This window comes from Malurus melanocephalus, unplaced genomic scaffold (genome assembly GCF_030028575.1).
Source record: "Malurus melanocephalus ecotype Western Australia unplaced genomic scaffold, MMel_1.1 scaffold_405, whole genome shotgun sequence".
Classification (NCBI taxonomy): Eukaryota; Metazoa; Chordata; class Aves; order Passeriformes; family Maluridae; genus Malurus; species Malurus melanocephalus.
The window spans coordinates 631,225-658,479 of NW_026623637.1; the positions used below are offsets into that span (position 1 = coordinate 631,225).

General features: G+C 42.8%; 3 protein-coding genes across 4 annotated transcripts in view; 2 read left to right on the forward strand and 1 right to left on the reverse strand.

Annotated features, from left to right (window-relative positions):
• The window catches only part of MDN1 (midasin AAA ATPase 1), an 89,503-nt gene extending 88,557 nt beyond the window's left edge, over positions 1-946 (forward strand). Inside the window, exon 102 of the mRNA XM_057379426.1 lies at positions 576-946. Coding sequence (XP_057235409.1) covers positions 576-764 — 189 coding nt within the window. The 3' untranslated portion in view covers positions 765-946. The remainder of the gene's footprint in view (positions 1-575) is intronic.
• A 693-nt stretch (positions 947-1,639) lies between these two features.
• On the forward strand, positions 1,640-3,174 carry LYRM2 (LYR motif containing 2). The gene is made up of 3 exons (XM_057379425.1): positions 1,640-1,722; positions 1,879-2,019; positions 2,607-3,174. Exons 1-3 carry the CDS (start codon positions 1,678-1,680, stop codon positions 2,685-2,687), a joined length of 267 nt encoding a protein of 88 aa, XP_057235408.1. The 5' UTR covers positions 1,640-1,677; the 3' UTR covers positions 2,688-3,174.
• A 712-nt stretch (positions 3,175-3,886) lies between these two features.
• ANKRD6 (ankyrin repeat domain 6) lies at positions 3,887-27,255 on the reverse strand. 2 transcript variants are annotated; one of them, XM_057379423.1, is made up of 14 exons: positions 26,926-27,255; positions 21,565-21,663; positions 20,973-21,071; positions 17,639-17,737; positions 16,617-16,715; positions 14,923-15,021; positions 14,610-14,687; positions 13,709-13,813; positions 13,330-13,461; positions 12,925-13,101; positions 10,860-11,012; positions 10,230-10,343; positions 8,142-8,484; positions 3,887-7,098 (listed from the first exon to the last, which is right to left on the reverse strand). In XM_057379423.1, the coding sequence occupies exons 1-14, from the start codon at positions 27,217-27,219 to the stop codon at positions 6,539-6,541; spliced, it is 2,451 nt and encodes an 816-aa protein (XP_057235406.1). In that variant the 5' UTR covers positions 27,220-27,255; the 3' UTR covers positions 3,887-6,538. The 2 variants fall into 2 exon arrangements, with proteins under 2 accessions (XP_057235406.1, XP_057235407.1); XM_057379424.1 differs by lacking the exon at positions 16,617-16,715.

Sequence of the window (27,255 nt, forward strand, 5' to 3'; positions counted from 1 at the left end):
GGTGTTTCCGTAAGCTTTTTTTTTCTGGGGCAAAACAGTGTTTTCCATAATCTTTAGTAATTTTCTGAGCTGCTACACTGAGCAACTAAGAAGTTACTTTAGAACAAGCACAGCTGGAGTTTAATCTGATTTTTGTCTTTGTAGTATTTGTTGAAATACTAGAATCTTCTATTAGAGCACTGCACAAATACAAGTTGAACTCAGCACTAAAGAGCTTACAGACTCTTGGGAAGGCATCAAATTAATAAAACTGAAGTGCCAACAGTAAACTCAAATCATAAAATGCTAAGAAAAGAGAATTTATTTACACAACTCAGTATTGCAGAAGCTTAAGCTTCATCTCTTSTAACCTATAATTCATGGATTAGTACACTTTTATCTAAAAGGGCAAAGGCATTTAACTGATTTATGYTTAGCTTCTGATCTGATTTACCATTGAACACTAACAGCTTTTAATCTTAAAAGTATTTTATTAACTTTTAATCTTAACAGGGGAGAATTCTAAGTATTTGAAAAATAGGATAAAATCTACCAGGTATCATAAAATATGTAGTAACATCAATACTTTTTTACAGGATTCTATTTTGGACATTAAAGTACCTATATTCAAGGGACCTGGAGAGCTGCCTGAAATCAGGTCTTACATGGAAGAATTCCCGTTCCCATTCTACATGATCCTTAGAGATGTGAAYGCGCTCCCAGAAACTCTGAGCGACGCCCTCCGACAGTGGTTTGAACTGGTGACTGCCTCCGACACTTTTTAAACTGTAGGGAAGGTCAGGACCCGACTGCTGCTGCTGAACCGCTGGAATACAAGAGACTGCATTTCACAGGAAAGGTCATAAAGTTCTTCCTAACCAGGATTATCCTGTGGGAGCTGCCCTGGAGCAGAGACTGTGTAAGAACAGAATGGTTTGGGTGCATCCTCCCACGTGTGTCAGAGGACTATTATTATGAGACTGTCTCCTGTTATTCCCACAACTAATGTAAAACTTGTCTCAATTTCTCTTGTAATAACTTATTACTTAAAAAAAAAAAAAAGAACCATTTGTAATATTACAGAGGTAAAATTATTCCTGCCACTCTCTACCTGCCGTAAGTAAAAGTCTTGCTCCTGGGAAGGCATTTCTGCAGTAGAAGTTCAGGTGTCTTGCAAATAAAGCCTTCTTTAACCTTCTTTAACCTCACCCATGTGGACGTGCCTCTGGGAAGCAGTGGGAAGCAGATGGTGTCAGACAACCAAAAAAACCAACAAAAAAGTACTTGAATACTTCRAACTATTCTGCAGTTTTAACACATCCTTTTTAATTATTGCTGATTTTTGGCTGACGATACCAGCAGGGAGTTTTGCGAATCATGCCCTATGCTGATCCCTGCGTTACCAGTTTGCACTGTGAAGTTTGCCCGTCCGAGGCAGGCGTTGGGGATGTTTCATAAATCCGGTCTCTTGGAGCACGGGCGTGATTCTTCACTGCAAAGGCTATGCATCTTGTATCGTCTGTACTAATAAAGASAGGTTCCGCTCTTTGTAATTCCGGGTCCGTGCCTTGAATTGATCGAAGTTGAAACGCACAGATTCCGAAGGATCCCGGCAGGGCGCAGGAAATGGCGGCCTTGGCCCCGCCCGCGCGGGGTGGGCTGGGCGGCCCCGTGGAGCGGCATGGGCGGAGCTGCGTCATGGCCGCCGGGCGCCTCCCGCCGGGCGCGCTCACCCTCAAGCAGGTACGGGCGGGCGAGGGGGGTTTAGGCGAGCTGTGCGGTGTGGAAACGGTGGGGAGCTCGGTGGGTGTTTAAATATCCCTCTAAGCAGAGGTGCCGAGGGTGCAGCTCGCAGCACCGTCCTGGGGCAGCGGGCAGACTTCCCTCTCTCCGTGCCAGTTCCTGAGGCGGCAGCAGGTCCTTGAGTTGTACCGCAAGATCCTCCGTGCTATCCGGGAGGTCCCTGCTGAACAGGATCGCCGCTACTTAAAGGACTGGGCCAGGGAGGAATTCAGGAGAAATAAGGATGCTACAGACGAGGTGAGGATGGGGAGCTTGCAATCCTCATCGCCTGCCCTCGGGAATGGTCAATGCCSTGCCCTGTCCTGTGTCTTGGGTGTTGGTTTTGTAGGTGTCGCTTCCATACCGGTGAGGAGTCTCCTGTCCTCTGCTTCCTAATTCGTTCCTTTTTCTGGCCAGAGCCCAAGCAATTGGTGGCTGAATAACGCAGACAAAGCCTTAGAGTCCTTAGGTAATGTTGAGAGAARCACGCACCTGCTCTGTAAAACCCATCTCCATCATGCCTGTGTGCAGTTCTCGCTACTGACTTGCAAAGGCAGTGGACACAGAGGCATAAAGAAAACATTATTAGGAGTTGGAATCCTGTTAAAAACTGAGTTCTAAAGCAAAGCCACGACTCATCATTAAGGAACTGGAGAAATTAATCTATTTCTTTACCTGGTTTTTAACCGTCTCAGAGACTGTTACATTACATCACACAAAGAAGTAGATGACAATAGTGCCAGTAAGAATTGTATGTATTTTCATGTGTTAGAAGTCTGTGTGCTTGTGTAAAACCTGTGCTGTGTACAGGTGTTGAGTTCACTAGATTCCATTCTGTTTTACAGGATGCAATCAGGATGATGATTACTCAAGGCAACATGCAACTTAAGGAACTTCAGAGAACACTTAAGCTGGCAAAATCCTGATCTTAATTTTGTTGACAGCCGGGATTTTCTGCAATATTGCAATGTTGACAGTTCGGGATCTGCTGCAAATAAGCACAGTGTTTTTTTTTTCCAGAATCTGGTTATAATGGCAGCCTTTGCTGGCATCCAGGTAATATTTGAAGGAGGAATTTACCACAAAGGGATGGTTTTTCCCTYTCACTATCTGCTTCTCCATTTGTCTACCCTCAGAAGTGGAAATCACTTGGACACAAAGAACTTTAAAGAACTGCATGGATGATGTAGAATGTGGTGCAGGAGAAGCAGAAAGCACCAAAAATTACAACTCTGTTTATGCCAGTGAAATGGAAAATAAATACATGGATTATTATGTCTGCTTTTTACTGTGGTAACTGTAAGTGGTAATATTCACAATGACTGYTCTTCATGTACTGTGCCAGGATTTTCACCAAAATTTGTGATTAAAAAAAAAWTAGGATAAATAAATGGGTGCAGAACAAACAAGCATTTAAAGGAAATCATTTTGTATGTAGATGCTAATTTTCAATAGTAACTGAAAAAAAACTTAAAAGGGCGGGTCTTTATATATGAAAATGGGAGATTTTAGTCCCAGAGTAATTTATTAACAACTCTAAGTGAAGTACCTTCAAGCTACTGTTTTAAAATCAATATGAAATAGAATTACAGGTAGAAAATACTAACTGCAAATGTTGTGGTTTGTTTATCCAAATATTCTGCTACTCTACTTCTAATTGTTGGATTCCTTGAGCTCCAGTGTATTATTTTTTTCCATGCAATTGAAGAATGCCTGGATGAGCTGGGGGTTTTCTCCACATAACTAGACTGGCAGCAGTAGATAGATGCCTCAGTATTTTAGGYTGTGATTCCAAGACATGCAGGAACTCTTCCCTCTCCCATTCTGCKATTATAGTTCCCTAAGGGAGCCACTCCTGCTTTCCAAGGTGGTTTTCTTTTGAGCTGGACAGAYTGGCAGCAAATCCTGTAAATAGGTGTCAAAGAAGGGCACCTTGGAAGGGATGGGACAGTACTCCAGGCTCTAGGAGGAATGAGAGCTTCCAGCTGGAAGCAGGAACTATGGTTCAGATTTGTATAGACTGAAGCTTCTGAGCTTCAGTCAGTGAAAAATACGTATGTAAAAATGCTTCATCAAAAATTTACATTTTAACATTTTCTGTTAGAACACATTAGGTGTGTTGGGGATTGACTTTTCATGTTAGGTGAAGGTGCTTCTTAGAAAGGAATTCTGTCTGAGCAAGCCATAACCAGTTATCACAACAGCCTTCCCTTTCCTTTCAGCCAGTGCTTGGATTTCTGCTCCTGGCTTTACCCTGCTGCCTCATTGCAGTGCCTTCCTTTGGAGCCCTCAGCCTGCATTACTCCTTTGACTCCCAGTTTGTACATTTCCAGGTTGCAGGCACATAATCCCAAGCTAGAATTGACAGGCAGGGTCCTGGACAGATGCTGACCTCTTGAGTGCCGCTGCTCTTAATTCCACTGCTCTGGGCTTGCCAAGATAAAGTTGCCAGCCAGAAGCCTTATGGTGTCCAAGCACAGCCTACAAGGGTAAGTAAATAGAACTGCAGAGAAAGGTAGATAGATTATACATGTATTTTGTAAAATCCTTCAGAGTTTTGAAGGGAGTGGTATAGAAAGGAATTAGCAGAAAATGCTTCCCTTTCTTTTACTGTACCCTCATTTACTTCAGAGAACCTCTAAAATCAGTAACCTGCAGTCAGGTTACTGTCTTAAATTATTTGGTAATTACGGGGATTTACTTAAATTACTTGAATCTGTGACTTTGGTAGTGTGGTCCGTATGTGAAGTGGACAAGCTAAAGCCACAGCCTCTCTCTTGGGCAAGCTGAGGAGCGTGTGTGTGATCCATGCACAACTCAGCCCTGTGCCTGTAAATTCTGAYATGGGTGCCTGCACCAGCCAGCAGGCAGCACTCAGTCCCTGCAGCCTCCCTCAGGACAGATGGCAGACTCCATTTCCATGTTTTATAACCACAAACAAAAAGCTTAGAAGTCTTGAGTCCAATTTTCYGCTTCCCCTTCTGAGTCAAGTGAGAGGACTGACAGTTTTCTCTGGCTAGAAAATTACACCACAGATTTCTGAGCAACGCTTACTTTAATTGCTTGGCAAAACATTAACTTCATCCAGGTGATACAAAACTTCAATAGCATGCTTGTGCATTCCTACTGTAGCTTAAACAAAACTGTAAACATACCAAAGTGTCTATATTAGACTACAGAAATCAGAGCAATAAAACTAGTACTTCCATAGCTGCACATACACTTCTCTTGTCTTGATAGTGCATTAATAGGGAATTTGAAAATACTGTTATACAGTATGACTTTTTTGCTTTATACACCTGCTAAGAAGACAAAAGCTTAATTACTAATTAGTGAATGGCATCTTCAACACTGTAAAATATTTTGTATTGATTTTAGAGCTCCTCAGTACAGAAAAAACGTATTTTTCTCCTTGGCATAACAGTACCATCCTGTRTTAGAACTGATTTTGAACAACTATTCTATCATGATTTGGTAGGTAAACTTACTTTTCTAACAGAATCTTAGGGAGRGTTCTCAGAGGTATAAAGAGGAAACCCTAAAGGGTGCAGATGAATTGAGTTACAGTGCCTCTAGATTATCTGGAGTCTGTCAGCATGGATGACACTGGTCAATGAAAGTTTCGATTTTATAGCAAAACACATTGRTAAAAGCTTTAGAATGTTGAGTTCTGTTTTGTGGGACTATTCGTCCTAAAACCTGTAGACACAGCAGGGCCTGGTCTCCTTTTTAGAGATACAAGGGAAAAAAACAGAGAGGAATCATTCAGAGGAACAAAGGCACACAGTCTGAACAAGGTGCTGGGAAAAAAATCCCAACTGCAGAAAAAGAAACATTTGAATACAGGGAGCCAAGCTTTTACTTTCTTAGATAAAGGACTTTTSCAAGCTTCTTCAGTAGTAGACAATTCAGCCATTTGCTACTTGAAGGAAAAGAGATTTATATAATATTTACACCTGACAAATAAGACCCTTGTTACAGTCAAATATTTGCCATCCATGCCCTAAACAAAGCTTCTCAGTCAAATTACTGGAGTACAGCCCCAACATTAGTGTAACCACAAGGAGCTCTGCAACCAGGACACCATTAAAAAAGAGAAATCTGATTTAGCACTTGAGTAATGGAAAACCAAGAGAAAAGTGAAGTGGTAGCTGAAGCCTCTGTACCTAACGTGGTGAGTCACCTTAGCCTYTCCCTCCTTGGTTGCCTGCCCCTCTTCCAGCTGGAAGTCTGCATCTGACACCTGCCTGGGYTTGTAATTGGAGTGTGTTCTTTAGCTTCTCTCCACTGACTAGAGAAAGGCCCTGGGAGTATCTAAAATAGGATCAATAGCTCTTCATCGCTAAGTAATTCTGTCAAAAGCTTTCACACATCCTGGATTTATTTCAGTACTGGTATCACAACATGTTTACATGTAGCTGACAGTGGAACCATCTAGCCTGTGTCCTGTGTGGAAGTAAGGAAATTCCCTTTTCAGAAAGCAGTTTTGGTTACTAATGCAGTTTTGGYTTCAAGCAGTATCTGGAAACTGAGTGTGCAATATTAACAGACTCTTGGAATAACAAAGAAAGGATCTAAGCTGCAGCATCTTGTCGGTATCAATAGAGTTTGCATATGAACTCTCCTCAGTTATGGAGTTTCCAAAGTTATTTCTACTCCTGAAAAAGAGTGTTTTGTTTGGATGTAACAGGCACTACGMCTATCTATCAATATTCCAGATTGCYATACAGCAGGTTCCAAAATGAGTCCTGTTGCTTGACTACCTGCTTGGCAGGTGCTAGCTCTCTTTCTGCACCTTAGTCCTTAATTTGCTGAGCTCCTCTTCTAAGCATTTGATGTGCTCCTTGAGCGCAGCTTTGTCTTGCTGCGCTCTCTGATTYGCTTGGCACCGGGCTTCTTCAATCTTCCGCTCGTACCACTTCTCCATCTGCGTGGAAACAGCCTCGAAGAAGTACTGGGTTATCTCCAGGGCCTGGGAGGTGTCTCTGAGCGGGGGGGCAGGCAGGGCTGAGGGCTGCTGCTCCTGGCCCTGCTGTGCCCCGCTGTGGTGCAGAGTTTTGTGCCTCGACTGCCCGCTTTTGCTGGACTTTTTTGTCTGAGTTCCTCTGTCAATGAAGTAGCTGCTCTGTGGTTCAGTCTTTGCARGTTCAGGCAACGGCTGCAAAGCAGCTTGAACTTTAACGTGTCTTAATTTGGAGCCCGAAAGCTCGGAGGAGGGCAGCTCCTGCTGGAACCTGTGGAACGTGCTGGCACTCACAGCTTTGTCCTTTGGCCTGACGTCTTGAGTTGGGGCAGAAGAAGAAACTTCTCCGCCTGCTACTGCCTGTTGCTCTGTACCTATAGAATAAATTATAGACAATATATTATGAAAAGTTCTGGGCATTTGTTTTAGCATTCAGAAGTCCTCACTCTTTGATGAATGATGTGATTTTGTGTATGTATTATACAGGGTTATATTAGTTTATCCCATCTTCAGTCATTAAAAGAGAAAAGCTGGCCCAGGCACGGAAGTGCTACATTATAGCTGTGGGGCTACAGGTGCACAACAGGCAAAGGACATAAATATTAAGCAAAAATTCCTCACTGTAAGGGTGGTGAGGCACTGGCACAGGTTGCCCAGAGAAGTTGTGGATGCCTAATTCYTCAGAAGTGTGCAAGGCCAGGTAGGATGTGGCTCTGAGCCACCTGGTATAGTGGAAAGTGTCCCTACCCATGGCAGGGGGGTTGGAACTAGATGATCTTTAGTGTCCCTTCCAACCCAAACCGTTCTGTGATCTGTCACTTCATCAGAAGGACATATAACAAGCCTCAGTGTAGACTTCCAAAGTAGGGTATGTCTGCTGATATTTATCACCTCCCTCCTTCTACAAAACTCAACATCTCAGTAATTTTGGAAAGGTCACACATTTTGATGCTTTTGCACTGTTCCAATGGAKAATAGCTTACACTCAAGTATGACAAGATCTCTTATATGCTTTGTAGTTTGATGGGGCATCCATGTCTGTTGACTTTGCATAGTGTTTAGGGGACATATACATTGTATTTTACAGAAGCCAGGGTTCTCATAGCATTCTACTTGGCTGTGGAAACCTGGCCATGSTGCWTTTTTTTTTTTTCCTCAAAAGCTTCCAGAGCCAAGAGTTAGTCAAAGCACCAAAGGACTTTTGCTTCAAAGACWTAGTGGAAGCATCAGGAAAAGTTAGCAGAATTCCACCCAAACATATCTTAAAATATTCCCAGTGGCTGCCTTGAAGTGTATTGAAATCCCAAGACATTAGGCATATGGATGGGGGAAAGCACACCACCARAATTATGTGGTATTAATACAAGTACCCTTCAATTAATGAGCTGGCCCTTGAATGGATATGACATCTAAGTACCTGACATGGTTGTACCCAGTGCTCCATCTTGTTTAACGCAAAAGTGTTGCCCAAAGCTTTGTTCTGGCATCTGGACTCTGTTCCTTCCCCCGTCTTCCAAGAGGCTATTTGGAAGTGTGATATAGGAATGCTGGTGGGAACCCTCTGACTGCAGCACAGGCTGGTTGGCTTTACAGTCCTTGGCACTGTGGGGGTTGTTTTCAGTATCCAGGGTCTCAGTGAGAGACTCACAAGTGGACAAAGTTGATTTTGGTCTTGATGACCTGGAATCTCCAGAAAGCTTGAGTTCCAGATTCTGAATCTTCAACAAGCACCAGGTCTTCAGCTCATCAACCAAGGAAATCTATCAGAAAGAGACTGTAAATTACATGATCCTATGATGAGATACTATGGTTCCTGGGCTGCTGAGGACATGTGGCAGGGATAAAGAGAGCAAGCTGGGTATCTGTGGGCTTAGACTCCCTGTTCAGGTGTGCATGCTGCCACTGGGAATATTTAAAGGACCACAAATCAGAAAAGGTGGAGAACTATGCAGTAGCTAATGAAAGGTAGCCTCTTTAGTCCAAGCTACCACCTCTTACATATGAATATGGTACTTCCAGTGCAACTCTGAGTCCACTATCAGAGATGACTTGTTTAATCATACAGTCAATGACAGTTTCTAAGTGCAAGGATCACCAAGTATTTTTAAGAGTGAGATTCAAATTAGATACTTCTGGGGGACAGCTTTTATACAATTAYGAACCTCTGCTTCTCTGTTCATTCAGTTATAAAGTGAGTCCCCCTCTAAATGACAAATCACTAACAGCTTTCAGATTACACAGATGCTTAATAAGTGTCAGCTGCAGAAGCATTTAAATAATTTAAAATAGGAATAGCTTTTGCATCCTGTTGTTCATATGGTATGAATTTAGGTTAGGCCATCCTAGGCACAAGGATATTTAGTCAATGTGTTTAGTAAAGCCCAATTCTGTTTTCTCAGTAGTTTCAATTAGACCCAACTGAGCAGGAACAGCTGACATTGCTTAATTCAGTTCACCTGATGTATCACTCCAGCATCTTGTTTCTTAACTGGAGATTACAAAGAGAYAGAGCACAAGCTTAGACATTCAGAAGCCAATATAATACTTACATCTCCTACGAAATAAAAATTAAAGCTGCTTTAATTAGGTAAGTAATTTTCTTTGGAGAAAAGTGTTTTGTGGATGTTAGATCCAAATATCTTGATCAGTATCTTATGCAAGGGTTATTGCAGCTGTCAGTTGTTTTAACATTGATTTGGAAGAGTCTTACAAACACTCATGACATTTTCCTAGCACAAAGTATATTTTTCAGTTCTTGGAAGAATACCAATAATGAGAAAATGAATTGTATTTTAAATTCACCTGTGTGAGAGGAGAAACACAAATTTCTCAGCAGGTTTTAAATGGTGAGTTTTTGCAGAAGCTGCAAGGGCAAGAGCTAGATCTCTACAGGAGCAGTTATTCTTGTACTGCTAGTTGAACAAGCATACAAAAAAAGGACTTTACTATTGGCAGTAATACACAGCTTGGAGATGGTGCCCTGCTGCTAACATGAGTAGAAAGAACTTCAGTCTTTTAATACATGGGGGAAAAAAGAAGMTCAGATAGAGAAGAAGGGAGAGATTCCAAGGGCCTACAAAGAAATGGATGAGAAGGAAAAGGAACAACACAGATCTTAGCCTTTTTTACTATTTGGATATGTTCCTGCATATGTCCTCTAATGAAGCAAAATCTGAAAGACCAACTRTGATAAATTTAGTGGTAGAAATTTTTGCAAATCACTATGTTAGAAAAATGGTATTTTGTTGTAGATCTCACACTAGAGACACAGCAAATTGAATTATAGCAGTGGGACTGGATTTTGCATTCCTAATTTCTAATGCAAAAACTTAATAAATTTSGTTTAGTGACTAAGATGGTGAATAGGAATAATTTGTCTTTGAAGCTCTTTTACCTGTTTAAACAGATGAGACACATCTCTGATGTTTTCTGCCTGCTGGAATGAAACTCCTGAGCTGAGCTACCAGRGTACAATCAAAGAGGGAGTAGCTGTCTCAAGCCCTACCTGCCGCTTCTGCCCCTCACTCTTTTCCAGCTCCATGTGCTGCTGCAGCCGGTGAAGGCACTCTGTCCTCTCTGCTGACAGTCGCTCAGCCATGAGCTTGTCCAAAACACGGAGCTGTGGGGGAAAACACAGTTCAGCTGAGATGATCATGTCAGAAACCAAACCCCTACCTGTGAACTCGGTAAATCAAGGTACAGTCTGTCTTTCAGTCTTTGTTTCTAGGAATGCTGTCAACTACAATTAGATGTAGCTTGCAAAGAGGTTCAATCACAAAATTATCAATGAATAACTACTAAGTTCAAAATAAAAAATAATGTAGAGGATCTTGAATTTCAATGCATACATAATACAGCAAGAGGCATTTTGACAATGATATGTTGACAAGCCACAGGACTGCTTTCTGTCCTTCCTAATGGCTCAAGCTCTTAAGATTCATTGTCCAAGGAAGCACTAGTAGCCAATTAACACATTAAATGTGATGTTTTGCAACATCACTTCCTGGTGGAATGTCATAGTTCCTGGACTTGAGCATTAAGAATTTAGGTTTGCTTTTACAACACGAGAAGCAATAAAGTTTGGGATATGTTTCTAAACCATATGGGCAAGCAGACCTCCAGGTCATATTCTTACTTGATGTTGAGTTTTGCTTTCCATCTGGCCCAGCTTAATATTCATCTTATCTTGTACTGTCCCAAGCTCAGCTTTTATCTCTTCCACTGTTGCCTCCAGCTGATTCTCCAATTTATTTATCAGGGGCTCACAACGACATCCATTTATGGGTGCCTAAAAGGAATGATGATACATTTACTTGCTACATCCCSTCTTAGCAAACCTGAAACGTTATCACAGCCTCCTTTAGTCAGTCTTGTGTTCTTCTCTCCCATGTACTGTATCTCACCCTCCTGACAGTATCTTACAGCTGCTCAGCAAAMAGGCTGTTTGTTGAAAAAGCACAGTCTGCAAAAGGATTAATTTGGTGTGCATGGACACAGCAATGTTGATTTCACTGGGGCTTCAAGCTGCACTGAGCTCAGATCGTGTGTGCTGGCTGAGGATATCACATCACAGGCCTACATCCAGTGTCTCAATGCTGTTCACAATTGTAAAAAGTAAAAAGTGATTTTGTGGATGCATGTGGGTTGTGTGCATTTGCTTTTTAACCTAACGCTAATAATGTGYTCTGTTCTTTTTCAGTACTGAATGGCAAGGCCTTGCTGCTTCTCTGCTCTCACCCTGCTGGCACCCAGCTGCCCCCTGCCTGCTGGGCACTCCTCTGCGTGCCCTTGACACCATCCCATGGCCTCTCTGCAAGGGCAGCTGCACTGACCACATTTAAATGTCTCAGGGAGATCGTCACAAAAGGCCACAAAAGTAAGGACAGCTAATCCTCATCAGCTTCCTCTGCAGCCCAAAGGCAGAAACTGGCCCCTTCAGGGACTGTGCTGGTAGCCCAAAGCAGCTGCTCTGAATCTGTCTGCAGAGGAGCCTCCCTCTCTTCTTTAGCCCTGCAGCAGTGTTTCATAAACTGGGGGTTATTCCCTTGGCAGGGAAAGGTGGGTGGTTTGCTGAGTTCTAAAGAAAGCTTCAGAAGTACATGCACTTCAGAAATTATGTTTGCTATTCATGGCCTCAGGGCATGAAAGAAGACAGACAAGCAAAAAAGAAGAGAAGAGAGGCCTGTCATGTATTTCAGGAAATACTGTATGGGAGTCTAGCTCTATTAAAATAATCTCTGGGAATAGATGAGATTTGTACACAAGTCCTTCCTATGTCCCATCAGATCCCCAGGGCAGGGAGATACCTGGGGATATATGAAAGGTCTTTCATCCTTCCTGATGTCTGCTATAGGATRATTCCGTAGTGTCCCTGTCTGAAAATTCTCCCAACATTACACAGAGAGGTTGGAAAGCAGTAAACAGCCAGTAAAGCCTTTGAAGTTTGACTTGAATAATCTCCAGAATCAGCTGAAATTCTGAACTACAGCAAGGGACTGACAAGAGCTGATGGATGGATGCAAGAAGCTGAGGAAATGAAAGGATAGACCTCCCAGGAGTACAGGAMGGCAATATTAAGAAAACAATGTCTACAGGACAATCTGATGAYTATTTTTATGCTTTCTTATAAAAGTCTACTGGTAATTAATTGTGTAATAAAGTGACTAAAATACCATTCTCCAAACTGGAATAAATGCACGTGGGCTCGTAGCTCCAGGCTTATTTGTTAACCAGTTTCTATAGAAATCCTGCCCCCAGTAAAGAGAATCCCCAAAAACATGCTGAAAAACCCAGAAAGAATTTGGAACAAAATYTATTGAGCTTACTCAATCTCTTGGTTTAGGTAGTAAGCTTTCACTGCTCACACTGCTTTTCCTTGGAAAATCTCTTCTCATTTCCTGTCAGAACTCTTAATGTTTCAAAGTGCATCATGAAAGTTCCCATGTCATTTCCAATCACTGTTCACCCCTTATCTTTGCAGATCAAAACTACTTATGTCGTCTTTAACAGGCACAAACCCAGCTTATTGTTTGCCAGCCTTCAGGCTAAAATGCAGCTGAAGCCCTAGCAAGGAAAACCAGTCTCAAGTTATGATTTCATGCCCCTGAGAGTGCAGTCAGTGGAGGATATTTTCTATCCATKACCTCACTGTGCCCCACACACTGCTCCCAGTGTCTCCCTCTGTGAGGGCAGTGGCTCACCTGCATCACCTTCCCATCCTTTCCTCGGTAGAGTGTGTAGAGCTGGTAGGCTCGGACCTCGTGGGGAGGGGGTGGAGAGGAGCCGTGGTGTTTGCTTCTGCGCTTGGGCACGTTTTTCTGGGGCTGAGGGAGTGTCTGCTGATCAGCTGGGGAGATGGGGTCCGAGAGTGCTGAAACCTGCACAACATACACACAATGTTCTGCCATATGAGCACCTTGGTAAACTACTCCTGGTGGGAATGGGACAAATCCATTGTGAMAATTAGAGCAAAAATCAGTTTTATCCAAAGACTGTCTCTGTCCCAGGAGCATGGTGGGGCTACTGCCCCAACACATCAAAGAGCGACACACCACTTCTGAACAGCTATCCCACCTCTTTCTCTGCTTTTTAAAATCTACTGATACCTTTTCCTTTGGCTTTTTCTTCTTGCTCTTTTTCCCTTTGGGATCTGGTGAGGCTGACTGGGGATTTTCCTTGTTTTTCCTCTCTGGGGGCTGGTCACTGCTCGGTGTGTCRTCAGCAGCTGAGACACTGCCCTGCTTGAAGCAAAGATAGGGAGTTCAGAGCAGTTGCAGAGATGAGAAGAGGAGCCTCTTCTTTGATTGCCCAGTTTAAAGCTCTGCACATGTGAGTGGGAAGTGCTTTAGCAACAGATCACAACAGACTGCCTCCAGCAGCTGCTGTGGCCATGCACGAGTGATGGCTCCAAATTGACTGAGTCCTGGTGGATTTTAGTAACAGTCCCTCCTCACAGCAGATCCAGCTGGTAATGCMACACTGTACCTTGCTCTGTACCACTTCATCCCGTGGCACCGACTGAGCTCTCCTTTCCTCCTTYAGTCTCTCTCTCTTCTTCCTCAGGCTTCTCCCACGGTTAAAACGAGAGACCTGAAGGCAGACCACACTGTTACTCAGTGATGTCATCCTCTCTCCTACCACAGAAGACAAGTAATAGAGCAGACCTTTTCCTTGTGTGTCCAAAAGGACACAGATAAAGAAGAGTGYACTGCCAGATGGACACTGATGGGCCAAGCAAAGTCAGTGTTTGTGGCTGTGGAAACACACCAGTACTGAGCTCAGTCTGTTGGGGCACTTGCTGTCCCCTAGGAGGAGAGCAACTCTTCTGCTGTCCTTGGGCTGGTTTCCAAGCCAGGCCCAGTCCTTTTCATGCAGCAGTGACAAGGAGGAGGAGGGCAAGGATTGCACCTGGTCTCATGCCCTYCCAGCTGCCTTCTGGCTTGAAGAGCATCACAGCATTTCACAAACAGATGCAAAATATGAACAGGACATTTTGCCCCCRCTGCAAAGCATCCTCCAGTGAGAACTTGGGGTGGGACATGCCTGAGGCAGGCAGCAGAATGCACAACCCAGGAGCTTCKGGTACAGGGCAACTTTCTAACCCCTGGGCTATGGCAGGGAACAAATGCCTCTGACTGCTTCACCCTCTGTCAGCCAGAATAGAGAGACCGGTGACAGCACTTCATGCAGAGGCTTACTCTGCACACCTTGCTCACCTTGGGGGCTGAAAGGCTCTGTGTCAATAGACCTGAGTCCAGCCCACAATGCCAGCAGAAACACAGGAACCTTTCACAGCAAGAGACATGGAGCAGAGGATGCAGCCTCCCARAGTTAGTGGCCTTAGCTCTGTGTGTATGTGTGTGCTGGCAAGAGATGTGTAGCGTACCTGGGATGCTTTAGTGAGCAGGAGTGCAACCTCGGGGTTATTGTGCTGTCTGGCAACCTCTAGAGGGGTCTGGCCTGCCTGAGGGGAAAAAGAAAACAGCATTTCCTTCAAAACACAAGCTACTGGAAATGTGGAATTTCTCCAACCAAGTTCATAACATACTCTGTGCACAAGAGTAAGTGACTAATTGCTTTAATTTACCCAGATATAATTCAACACTTCACAACCAAGTATTTTCTACCAAGTCTATGAAGAATGTTGAAGGGACTRTACATTAATACAAAATACCAAAGAAACTCCATGTCCTGCTTACATTGTTGACGATGGATGCATCAGCCCCTGCCTCCAGCAACAGCTTCACCACCTTCTTGTGATTTAGAGCAGCAGCTACATGGAGTGCAGTATCCCCTGCCTGCAAGTCAAAAAGCAGAAAACAAAAGTGTGACACAAGTCCTTGGGTCTCACCTTACAGAATTCATACCTTCCTAAAAGACACTCAGAGCTGAAAAAAAMCTACACTTACTGATGCAACAATGAAGCATAAGTAAGGTCTGGTCAGTGAAAATAACTGAGTGAGGAGGAAGATGACAGGAGGGGTCAAAGAGCTACTTCAGCCTGGGYTTGAGAAATGCAGCTGGGGTGCTGGTGATCTGATTTATCTAAACCAAGTGACACATTATACAGCTTGGAGACAGCCCAGCTCTACCTCCAGCAAATAGATATGACATCTGAGGATAGAACAAGTTTTCCCACCACAACCTCCTCTTTCTTTTTCCCCCCCCATGTTTGATTATTTAGTGTGCAGGTGGTCATGTATCATATTACTCAGARATACTCAGGTAAGTACCAGCACTGAGATGGTTGGCATTCTCTTCACAGKATTCCTCATGAAAAACTGATTTTGGATCAGAGCCAGGAGGCAATCTGGGTCCAGCACTGACACACTGCCCTGCCCTTGTCCTGGTGCAGTGAGGTGAAGACAGCTGTGATCAGATTTGAGCACCGGTAACAGAGCCAGCAGCTGTTCATGTGAGACCAGACACGTGTGTACAATGCCCTCCTGTCCCCCTGGTCTTGCATTTTCCCTTCATAAAATTAGATCTCCTCGGGTTATCTGTTGCTGGTTGCTAACTTAGATAAGGTGTACTCCTAAATCATTCTAKGGGCAAATATGGAACAACTTCAGGTGGTGCTGGGGAATGAAGGAAAGTTCATTCTCCCCATGTCTCTCTGGGCCAGGTTCACACCAGTTGATCTTAATATTCAGTAGCACATTTTGCAAGTTAAAAAACTAATTTCCAAATAAAATTACATAGTAAATTTAATATGCTGAAACCCATTTTGTTTGCTGTAATATCTCATAGTGAAGAAAGAAGATTAAATGTACAGTTCAGAGAACATCTTTATGATCCTCAACAACATATGGAAAATTTCCCAGGAACATGAGAAAATGTGGTTAAGCACCACATAATATGTTTATTTAGCAGATTTAACATATTTTAATGTACTAATTTCATTCCTTTCTACCACCCAATTAGGCCATGCTATAAGTACAGCAATCAATTACTTCTCTATAAAACAACTATGGATGATTAATCCTAGGCTGGACTRATCATTACTTCGAATTTAGAGCATACTTTGTTCTCACTTTTATGTCCTCTTAATCCCCCTTACTGCAAAAAGCAGCAAAGAAAAGTCTTCCAGAGGAATTCACATTTTAGCAGCATCTAGATGTCAGTGATTTGTGCTTCACAGTGTCTCTGTAATGGCTATAAGATCATTAAATCACATCATAAATAAGCAATGCTTTAAAGAAATAATGCAAATGCGATGGCAAAATAATAAACCACTGATATGCCATTACTTTCAGGCTGTTCTTAAAAGCTTAGGCATTTGGTGGTACAGTGGAACACAGAGTGAAGCAGGATTACTTTGGTAGGAATTCCTCTTCCCAACAACTGGCCATATGCAAAGGGCACAGAGTCACAATGAGGTTCATGCACTGACCTGGTTCTTTTCATGGACAGAACAGAAAGCACTGAGCAGCACCCTAATGATGGGCAAGTGATTATAACGAGCAGCCACATGCAGACAGGTATCTCCTGCCTGCAAACAGAAACAAAGCTCTGAGCATGTAATCACAGTGAGAAAGCCTGTACTTGTCATGGTGTTCAGGGATGAAATAATCCTTTTAAAACAGAACGAGTGGTAAATACCACACACTTCCATAGGACAGCAATGCTGTCTTCTCTGYGGTACAAAATCTGCTGTCATGGCTGGGAAAGTTTAGCAAGAACTGGAATCACACAGGGTGAGAGTGTGAATTCTTTAACCATTGAAGGGAAACACTGGAAAATACTGGAATTATAAAATGCTGTTTTACTGGCACTTTATAAACCCTGAGTTAGTTACGTTTTTTCAATAAAATCTGTTCTTCTGAACCACAAACCAAAAATGCAATTTGGGATCTCAACTTAGGGYTGCACATAATGTAGAAAGCATGCGGAGTGGTGGCCAGAGCAGCATTCCCATGAAGGGTGGCACTTGTGCAGCTGAGCCTGGCAGCTGGGAGCAAAACCCCACAGGTTTCCATTTCTCTGTCCATTTCATTATCAAGCAGGGACAAAAACATCTGGCTTCCTTTCACAGTTTGGTTTCTTTTTCTATCACACCAGAACCATTGTAAAATAGAAGGAAAGCTGTCTGAAACTGCAGCCACCTTGAATCTACCTCATATGACAGACTGACAACGCACTATGTATGATCTGCAGGTCTAAAGGCCTTCACCACTGTCTGTGCAACAGCAAAATCCCATCTGGCTCATTTTATCCCTGCTCAAGAGRTGGGTACAAATAGTGCATCGCTCAGTCCTACCAAAAGCATTCCTGTGTATGATGAATGCAATGGTTGAGTAGTGGTTTTAAGTATAATTTATAATAAAAATCATAGCTTAAGGTCTTTCTGAGTATTTTGACAACTTAAAGAAATATAGTTAAAACAAAGTCACACATGTTATTTCCAAAACTCACATTATTTTTGAGATCTGCTCGAGATCCTCCAAGTAACAAAACACGAGTACTCTGGGAATGGCTATTCTGGCAAGCCAGGTGAAGAGGTGTGTTACCTGCCTTAGAGAAATACAGGAAAACAAAAAAGCCATATTTAGAAATTGGACATAAGCATTRAAGGATAAATCCTCACAGATTGTCACACAAGAAGATCCACCCAAAGGTTGGAAATTGTTACTTTCCCAAAGACACGAGCTGAATGAACCCAGAAACTGAAATCCCTCTTCATTCTGGCAATGGCTTACCTGGGATATAACAAAGGCAAAAATTGAACAGTCTAATGATATCTGCATTGGTCACATCTGTTTGCAGGAAGAAGGAACTCTAGAAACTGTCTCACTCAATAATATCAAACAACAATATTAAGTATTTAACTTAAAGAACTATAATTCTTTTGTTTCAGGTTTCCCCCGTGCACGAAGAAATAAACTGCCATGACATGGGATCCTTGATCTTTGATCCCAGCCACGACTGCTGCAGGGTATTGGGCAGACCAGGGTCACAGCAGCTCTTGTCTCCTTACAATATCACAACACAAACCAGCTCGAAGTCTGGCTGGCTTCTGTAGGTGCTCTCCCTGGGCAGGATGCAGATTTTAGGCTTTGAGAAGGCTTTGAGGTTCAGGAGACACCAGTCTCCAGCCAAGATGACAAGGGAGCACAAAAAGCCACCCAAGCCCCAGAGATCTCATGCTATGGTTCTTCAAAGAAGCAAATGTGCAGAGGTAGGCAGAAATCAAAGAAGTGTTGGCTTGTGCAACGTCTTTCTAACACAGTGAACAATTTTATTGGTCTGACAAGTTTTTCTGGTAGCATTTGGTTTTTGCTGGCCTGAAAGCATTCAGGGTTTCTGGCTCTTGGGAGCTAGAAATTAAATCACCTTAGGTAAAAAGGTTTCCCAGGATTACTACACTGTCTGTTCACCTTGATTATGTYCTTTAATTTGTCCCCTTTGCTTTTAAGACAGATCAAAGCTGCAGGGTTTTAATTACAATAGGCCAACTCTTGGATATTGTCTTAGGTCTTCACTTCCACATTACAGACCTGAATGTAGTCTCTAAGCTGTTGCAGACAAGAACATTTTTCTTCTCAGCTAAATTGCATTTAAGTGTCCCTTTTTTCCATCCAAGGTTTATCTCTGAAAAGCCTCTGCAATGTCTTTGTCATTTGCTGTTTGGTTGGTTGGTCCTGGTGGGAAGGCAGAGGTCCTGTGCAGCAGGTGAGGATGTCAATTTTGGGCAAATTGCAGTGCCAATGGTCAGAGCTCACAGAGTGGCTCATCTGGCTCGTGTCCTGTGGGGTGACAAATCTCTCACCAACTCCTGAGAGGGAGAGAGGGTCCAAGTTGTACCAATCTGGCACTCTTCACTGAAATGTACAGACTGATGAAGAATCTAAAAAGMAAGCTACAACTGGTCTCACTGGATGATCTATCACACAGAAGAGGTTTTATTAAGCTARCTTGACTGAAATTAAACTCTATCTTCTGGGTGATTGCTTTACAGGATGAATACAGCTACCCAAAAAACCAGTGTCAAATCCTTCCCACTGTCTGCTGCTTCACAGGTCTGGCAAATCTAACTCACATCTGTCCTATCCATCCAAAATCACTCAATGCCAGSTATAAGTCAACAGCCTGTGGGATGCTCCCACACATGGCACTCAACCCTGGCTGCCAGAAAAGCTGTCATATGGATCATCCCTTGTCAACAGTGACACAAAAAGCTGACAGCAGAGAAACCATTTGAGGATTAAGTAGAATTAAGCTCTTCAATTTTCTGGAAAACAAAAGGGGTAAAAGCACGTGCAAGCATGCATGATTCTCACATTTTTCAGCAGCTCCTGGGAGTGCATCTTGTCCATTAAAAACCACCCAAAGAGTTAAACACAAGGGAGGGGACTGTGTGGGTAAGAGATCAAAGACCAGCACMGGAGCTGCTCAGGCAGTATTTAAGTTTGCCAGTCTTATTTCAGCCATCAACCCTGCTGAGCTATTTTGTGCACATAGTTTCCCAGAGAGYTGACATACACTGGATTGTAAATCTTCTAATTCCCTGAGGCACCCAAGCATGCAGGATAACCAGACCTGCATCTTAAGCCCACACYTTATGGTAGTGTACATGTATACACAGACAAAGAGTATCCAGAGATAGGAGCATAATGGTTCACAAGACTTTATAGACAAGCATGGGAAGTTTTCTAAAGTACCYGTGATACAAATCTAGGTGCTCCTTACAGCAAAAGTAATTTACAGAAAATAAAAAGAGGTAGTTGAAATAACATAAAAGAAGAAATACACATAGAATAATATCGAAGATAATGTAATTACAGACCCAAAGTCACAACAATTGTACAAACATATGCTTCCACAGTGCATGTACACACGTGCACATACAGAAACACTGTGCCCAGGCAACATGCCTTTTTACTGTAGATCTTATACTTTGACCAGCTGTCTCCTTTCTTCCCCAGACCCTTTCAGTTGTTGCTTTAGAGACACATTTACCAAAAACACTCAGAGATCCCCTAAAGCCATCCCAAAGCCCTCTCCCTGTAATGCAGAGCACAGTGCCAGCCGTGTGATCTGGCCAACCCAGCAGCACAGCCATTCTGACTCTGCTACACCATGGGCTGCTACCACCATTCCCTCGACTATTCCATTAACTTCTGAATTACTGAATTGTAGTGCCCACAGTTACAACAATTAGAGTGGAACTAAAACCCTTTACTTTGTTATTCTTTCCTCTACACAGCTCTCAAGGTATTATAAATACCAAACAGAACATAATCCAGGTTCATTACAAGATTCTGGAGAGAGACTATGCTAATATATTAGGAAAAGCTTAGTAACAAGAGGTGCTTTTTTTTTCTCTTGTTTTGTTTCCCACTGTGGCTTACATTCCTTTGGCTGTTCAATTTCTAGAAAAAAACAGATTTTCAATACCATTTTCTTATTAGTACATTTCCATTTTAAATCACACCAATCACAATGAATCTCCYCAGTATAAATTAGAGCACCATGGCGATTTCCACAGGAATGGCAGTGTTCCTCAGCTGTAATTAATGTATCATTCAACGCGTTATTGAGTTTCTCCTGCRTCAGCTGTCAAAATATGAATTTCCTAATGCCTGTGGATGAACCATCCAGGCGTGATAAATGAAAAGAAAAAGAAGGAAAAAAATCCCACTAAAAGCTGGTYCCCTGCATGCTGAGAAATGCCATGGCCAGAAATCTCCAGTTCTGAGAATCAGTCACCTTAGACCAGAACTGAAAGCTCCTCCTCCATGGGTCTCACCTTATTCTTGGCAAGAACATTGGCTCCTGCTTTAACAAGCACTTTGGCAGACTGACTGAATCCATGCCAACAAGCTTCATGAAGAGCAGTGTTCCCATCCTGAAGAGCACACACACAAGAGAAGGTTAGGTGCTGCATAACCAACCTACTCTCTTTGAAAATATTTTCATTTCCTACTAGCTTATTTTCTATTTTATTTTTAGAAGAGGGTGAAAATATTGTTATTTGTCTGGAGCTTGGAATTAATTATAYTTATTTTAAATTAAACTTACAGCCKGGGATTTTCAGGTTTCWGGGATAATCATGGGAACTGTGCAGTGTTKTGCGTAGGGTGTAGTATAGTTGTACATTCCTTTAATTCATCCCTTAATGAGCTGAGAACAGACTCTTAAAACAAAAACTATCAGCCTAATATAAAAGCATAACATAAATCAGTAATTTGTATTAAAGAGATGTATTCAATGTTTGCTCCCATTACTCTCAAAGCATCAGACAATTACTAAGGAGTATAAACTGTAACTTTCTCTCTGAGACCTTAACACGACTGACTGGCAAGGCTGCCACCCAAAAGGGCTTTGGTTTTGTCTGTTACCTTGTCTTGTCTGTCCAAAGCACAGCCCTCTTGAATCAGAGTTGCAATTATATCGGTGTTCCCTACAACAGCAGCCCGGTGCAAYGCTGTCTGGTCACCCTGCAAAAAGAAGGAAATTTGTAAACGGTACAATTCTCACCTCATTTTGACTCAATGCAAATGCAGACAACACACAGAGGGGCTGCATCTTCGACACACATACTGTTTAAATCCAAGCTGCTTTTGAAAACAGTCCTCCTAAACAACTACYATTAAAGTTTTCAAGATTAATGAAGTTATTGAAAGTATCAGAGAGCTACAAACCATTTACAAAATTTTGCAAGTCATCACAATTCCATATACAGCGCTGAAGCATTCCAAAAACATGGCAGTATTAGAAGGCAGGGAATTGAACACATTTGGCTCTATGTGTCTAACAGTTCAACARTATCTGTAGGGAACTAAAGGGAATTACAGGCTGTCGTAATTAATCATAATGATCCTCCAGGACTTACACTAACTGGATAAGGCTCTCCAGTTCTGGCTCTGATTGCTCCATCAGCCCTGCTTAGGATAAGGAGCATGAGATGAGATCGGTCTCTTCAGCACCTCTGATGAATTTACCAATTAGTGCTAAGAGTGGAGGCAACTTTACGATGAGGATCACAACTGSAGGAACATCCACTTGCTTCACTCAACCGAGCAAATCTTGAGATCCCAATGACTTTCATTTCTAATTGACCTACCATGYAGCAGCAACAAGCAAGTCTCTTACCATTTATTTCTTTTATGGCCAAATTTCCAAAAGAAATTATGCTGATGTGGCCATCTTGTCTGACTGCCCATCTATGTCCTCTCTAACAACTGCTGAACTCATCTGCTAGCTAGAGAGCCCAAAGTTAGTTTTCTGCAATCCCTCCAGAAACTGAAGGCTAGAGAGACTTAAACCATTGTCCCTGCCCATCAGGGGTTATCTGTATATTTTTATGTACATGTTGGTGAGAACCTGATGAAAGAGGGGCAAGAGAAAGATTTAAGAAGCAGTGAGGAGGGACGTAAGACAGGGATCAATGGGAAAATGAGCTGCAGTAGCTCCACAACTGGTCTTGGCTTTCCTTCAAAGTTGCTTTGAACCAGCAATGCTGAAGCACAGCCTGAGTCCAGGAACAAAGAGGCTTCAGAGCTGCACAGAGACTTTTTTGGGGTGAATAAACAGGTTGGGAATTCAATCAATTTCTGCTTATCTAGATAATGGTCACCACAAATATATGCAGGGCAGAGATACGCCACGTGTCTTGAAGAAAAAAAGCTTGCGGGAAGTAAGTCCTAAATAGATACAAAATTTCTCCACTACAGATCTTTATCAGATAATAGCATATTATATCAAATACTGAAACTAGAGGCATTTCTGGATTTTCTGTTCCACAGGGCCCAAGTCTGTAGATAATTGGCTTATTTGAAYAATTTGTTCTCAAAGGCAATTAGCAACTGACTTAAAAATTGCTCTTGGTGGGATTCTTTTGTGCTAAAGACACCAAAATAGTTATTAATCTATAAAAAAATGAGCACTGCCAACCACAACCTTTCAGYAATCCCTACCAGTATATCATTAAATTGCCTTATAATCATGAAGTTGATTTTAAAAAATTACATTGAAGGTGCTTTAAAAAAACTGCTATTTTTGTTTGTTTCTAGCTATGTATTTTTACTTTTGTTGCTGCAACTGGAAATGTCTTTTAAGAGATTTCAAAGACAGTGATGCTTCCAGGAAATGGGACTTCCAGAAAAACAAAAAGTGTAGGAAAATKGACAGCACTGTAAGTGCTCTGAACTTGTGTATTTCCAAATTCAAAGACAACCAAAATGTTATGGAAAATGTTTAAATTATACCATCTCACCAGTACAGATGTCAAATAGTTCCCCATGACTATGACTACATGGAAATCTGCTCACCAACAAACTGAGGAAGAACTTGATATCTGATTTTTGATAATCACACAGCTACTGTTACTGCAGTAGTGAGTAATGTGGGACAGTGCAAAAGTCATTTCATCTGACCATCATGAAATGGAATGTATTCTGCCAACCCATCCCTGCCAGGTGGTATTGATGTTACCACCAAACCTACAGAAGATATTATAAAACAGACTAAAACAAAATATCAACTGCCATTGCAGTGGATGGAATTTGAACAATAAATGGTTGGTTCCTATGGCTTTACAGTTGGGAAACTGGGTGCAGGAATGGATTGTACAGGATTTGGTTTGTAATTAAGAATTTTCTTACTGGGACATTTTAAATCAATGCTGTTCCTGTCCCTATCAAAGTAATTGCAGTGAGGTCAAAGACTGTTCAGTTTTGGAGCTTTGTTGATATGACAGCTATGTGTAACAGCATTTCATTTSAATTTAAAGCAAACACATTTGTCTATTTGGAAAATGGACAGTGCACTCAGTGATGTAGGACCAGGTGTCCCTTGGTAACCCCAACCTGTGTGCTGGGAAGCCATACATTGAGAGTGCAGAGCAGCACTGGGACAGCTTCAGCCACGCCTTATCTTTGTCCCAGAATATATTCTGGTCCCTGAAATGGAAGCCTACTGAGGTGAAGGGACACAAGTCCTGCAAATGGCAGGCTCAGGTGCYTCCTGCCCAAGGTTTGGGCTTTGGTGCTGACATCTTCCCTACACAAGCATCCAAGAGACAGGCCCAACCCACACCCTGACTGGACAAAATAAATCCCTCATCCAGATATCRGGGAGTGTCAAAGGATGTCTTGAACTTTGTTTCACTGACTGAGGTGCCTCCCAGGGAAGAGAAAGCACATACCAATATCCTGGTGAGGGTCTGTSCCTACCACCCCAGGCCCCTCAGCCAGCAGCACAGGACAGGACTTGGTCAGCTGTTCTCTTATACCTCAGCACAAACATTAGGCTAAAATACTGTGAAAGTTGAACCACCATGTTGTGATGGCTTCTGTGTGACAGTCACTGAGCAACCCAGCCATGGAGGGCACAGCCATCCCATAAATAACAGAGCCTGCATCACTGCACTCTCTAACCTGCCTTRCCTCCCTCTCAGCAGCAGAGCAAATCCCTGCTTTGCCTTTCATGGAGTCAGAGAAAACAGATGAATTGTGTTTTTTTCACAGCATGAATTTTCAGGCAGTGTAATCACTGACTTGTGTATCTTTTATTAATTGCTCAAATAACTGTCTCTGAAAGCACTCACTAGAATTCTGCCTTTAGCAGAGCATTAGGGGTCTGATCCAGAGGCTCAGAGAGCAATTACACCGGTAAATGCGTATTAACTGTCCAGACTATTATGTTGGGCACAATTTATGATCCCATTTGCAAGAGATTTATGCTTTAGGAACAGACTGCAGAATGAAGAGAGACAACTCTAGTGCCGTGTCACAGAAACATGACCTTGACAGAAACAACAGTCTGCCTAAATGCAGATGTGGGCCCAAAGCCAAAAAGACTTAAGTGAGGCTCAACWGAAGTAAAGCACTAAGGTCTACACTGGTGAATCTTAAATGCCCTTTCTCAGACTCTGCTGAGCCCCRAAGGCAACTCAAACTCAGGAGATTCCACCCCAGCGTGCTGGACCTGTCAGCTGGCAAGGCGGGTACAGGGCACTGTATCACAGTGGCACCACACACCCTGGCCCTGCACAGCCCTAATGCAGGCAGTTCCCCTCCTGCCTCTGGCCCTGTGAGTGCCCTCATCACATATTTGCTGGAAGAAATTCCAGGCATGTTGCAGGGACAGCAACCACCCTTTGAAATGAGGCCAGTGAAGGAAGTGGCCACTGGCTCTTCCACAGAAGCCCAGAGGTAGCGGTACTTGCCCAGTTTGTGTTGCCATGAAAGCATTGCAGTGCTGAAAGTTCTCCACTTTTAGGGAAAAAACCCTCGATATTCACAATACCTAAACCTTGACTTTTACCCATGGACTCAACATTACCCCTTCTTTAGTACTTCTGTGTTGGCATGGCTGGTGGCATTTGATCGGTGTCCTGGTGTTTGCACCTTCCTGAGCTTCCTCAAGTGCTGACTAACTTAAAACAGTGGGTGCAACCACTGGGACCAAGACATTGGAAACTGGGCAGGCTTCTACTTGCACCCAAAATTCACCCCAAGGGAACGGAAATAACACAAGTGACTTCCAAGACAGTCTCAGGTAGACTTCTGACAGCTCTCCTGGGTTACTGGGGTCTCTATTACTCTACTGACCCAAATTAATGAAATTTGGTTTACATTCGTTTGCAATACATGTTACTTTTTCCTTTCTCTGATTTAAAAAAACCCAACCTGCAACATTCCTATTCTGCAACGACCATATTTTTTCCTGCACATTCCTATTCTCCAGAGCCCTTCTCTCATGCCACACTTTGCCTCCTGACTGTCTTTCTGTGTTTGCAGAAATCAAGAGATTATCTTGCTACAAGAGAATTGTACCAAAATCATAGAATCATMGAATGGTTTGGGTTGGAAGGGAACCTAAAGATCATCTAGTTCTAACTCCCCTGCCATARGCAGGGACACCTTTTCCACTAGACCAGRWTGCCCCATCCAGCCTGGCCTTGAACAGTTCCASGGATGAAGGATCCACAACTTGGCCAACCAAAAAATAAACAACCAAAATAACCAGCAAAAGCTCACAGCTTCAATCCCTGACACGAAGTGCTCAATGGCACTTGTAAAGTCATGAATATAAAATTAAGCCACTGAATTCACARCAGAAGCATCAAAATATTCTAAAGTCAAAATAAAAACAAGTGTTATGTACTTGCAGGAGCAGACAAGCCTATATGGATATTCTGAGGCAGCTGTACACAAAGAAACTGAATATGCTCTCATGTTTCTCYGTATTTCTGTGCTGCTCTCTTCCTCTTGCTACAGAGAAGCAGTCACGATACACAGTTAACAACAACTTCACTCTGCACTATAAACGATGATGAATGATCACCAGGAGTGATCAAGGCATGAAAAATAATCATGAACAAAACAAATTACAGCTTAAATGAAATGGGACCATAGGAATAAGCCACTTTGCACGTTTTCATTCACTAGAAATAATTATGAACCCTGGGCTATTGTTCCATTTGAAACTAATTTTCCGCTGCCTAAACTGGAGCTTCCAGAAGGAAAGTTTCAGAGCCTCTGGCCTTTTGTTTTACATCAACTAGTTTTCCCAGTTAGATTTCCAAGGGTGCAGACAGGGCAGGAAAGTGGATGCAGAGCACGGAGCGCCAAGCGGGCCATGCAGCCATGCAGCGCAGGGAGCTCGGCCATGCCGGAGCGCCGTGCCGGGGACTCGCAGCATGCACCGGGACAGGCAACAGGCACGGGGCAGGGCTGATGCACGAGAGTTCTAACCTCCTTCTCTCTTTCTGTTCTTCTAGGTTCCTTCCTAGCCTTTCTCTTCTGGTTTCTCTTATTTTTTTCATCCTTGATTTCCTTCACCGGGACAACTTTCTCCTGGACTATTTCTGAGGTGTGTGCTGTATGGACACTCATTGACCATTCAGAGATGGCATTGGGATCCCAGTAAGAGTTGTCAGTATTGGCAGGGAGAAGGAAAGAGTCAGCTCTCGGAGTGGCGTACTCTACAGAGCTGGACTCCACCGGCTGAAATTCGTAATAATCCCACTCCAGGCCACTGGAGGTCATTCTTCAACTAATTCTTACGGTTCTTACTGTTTTAGA

What these genes read in the sequence shown, in the direction of transcription:
- LYRM2 (XM_057379425.1), top strand. Translation starts at nt 1,678, where the DNA reads ATGGCCGCCGGGCGCCTCCCGCCGGGCGCGCTCACCCTCAAGCAG. An exon ending in GCGCGCTCACCCTCAAGCAG is followed by an intron (nt 1,723 to 1,878) that starts GTACGGGCGGGC and finishes TCTCCGTGCCAG; the next exon opens with TTCCTGAGGCGGCAGCAGGT. An exon ending in ATAAGGATGCTACAGACGAG is followed by an intron (nt 2,020 to 2,606) that starts GTGAGGATGGGG and finishes TCTGTTTTACAG; the next exon opens with GATGCAATCAGGATGATGAT.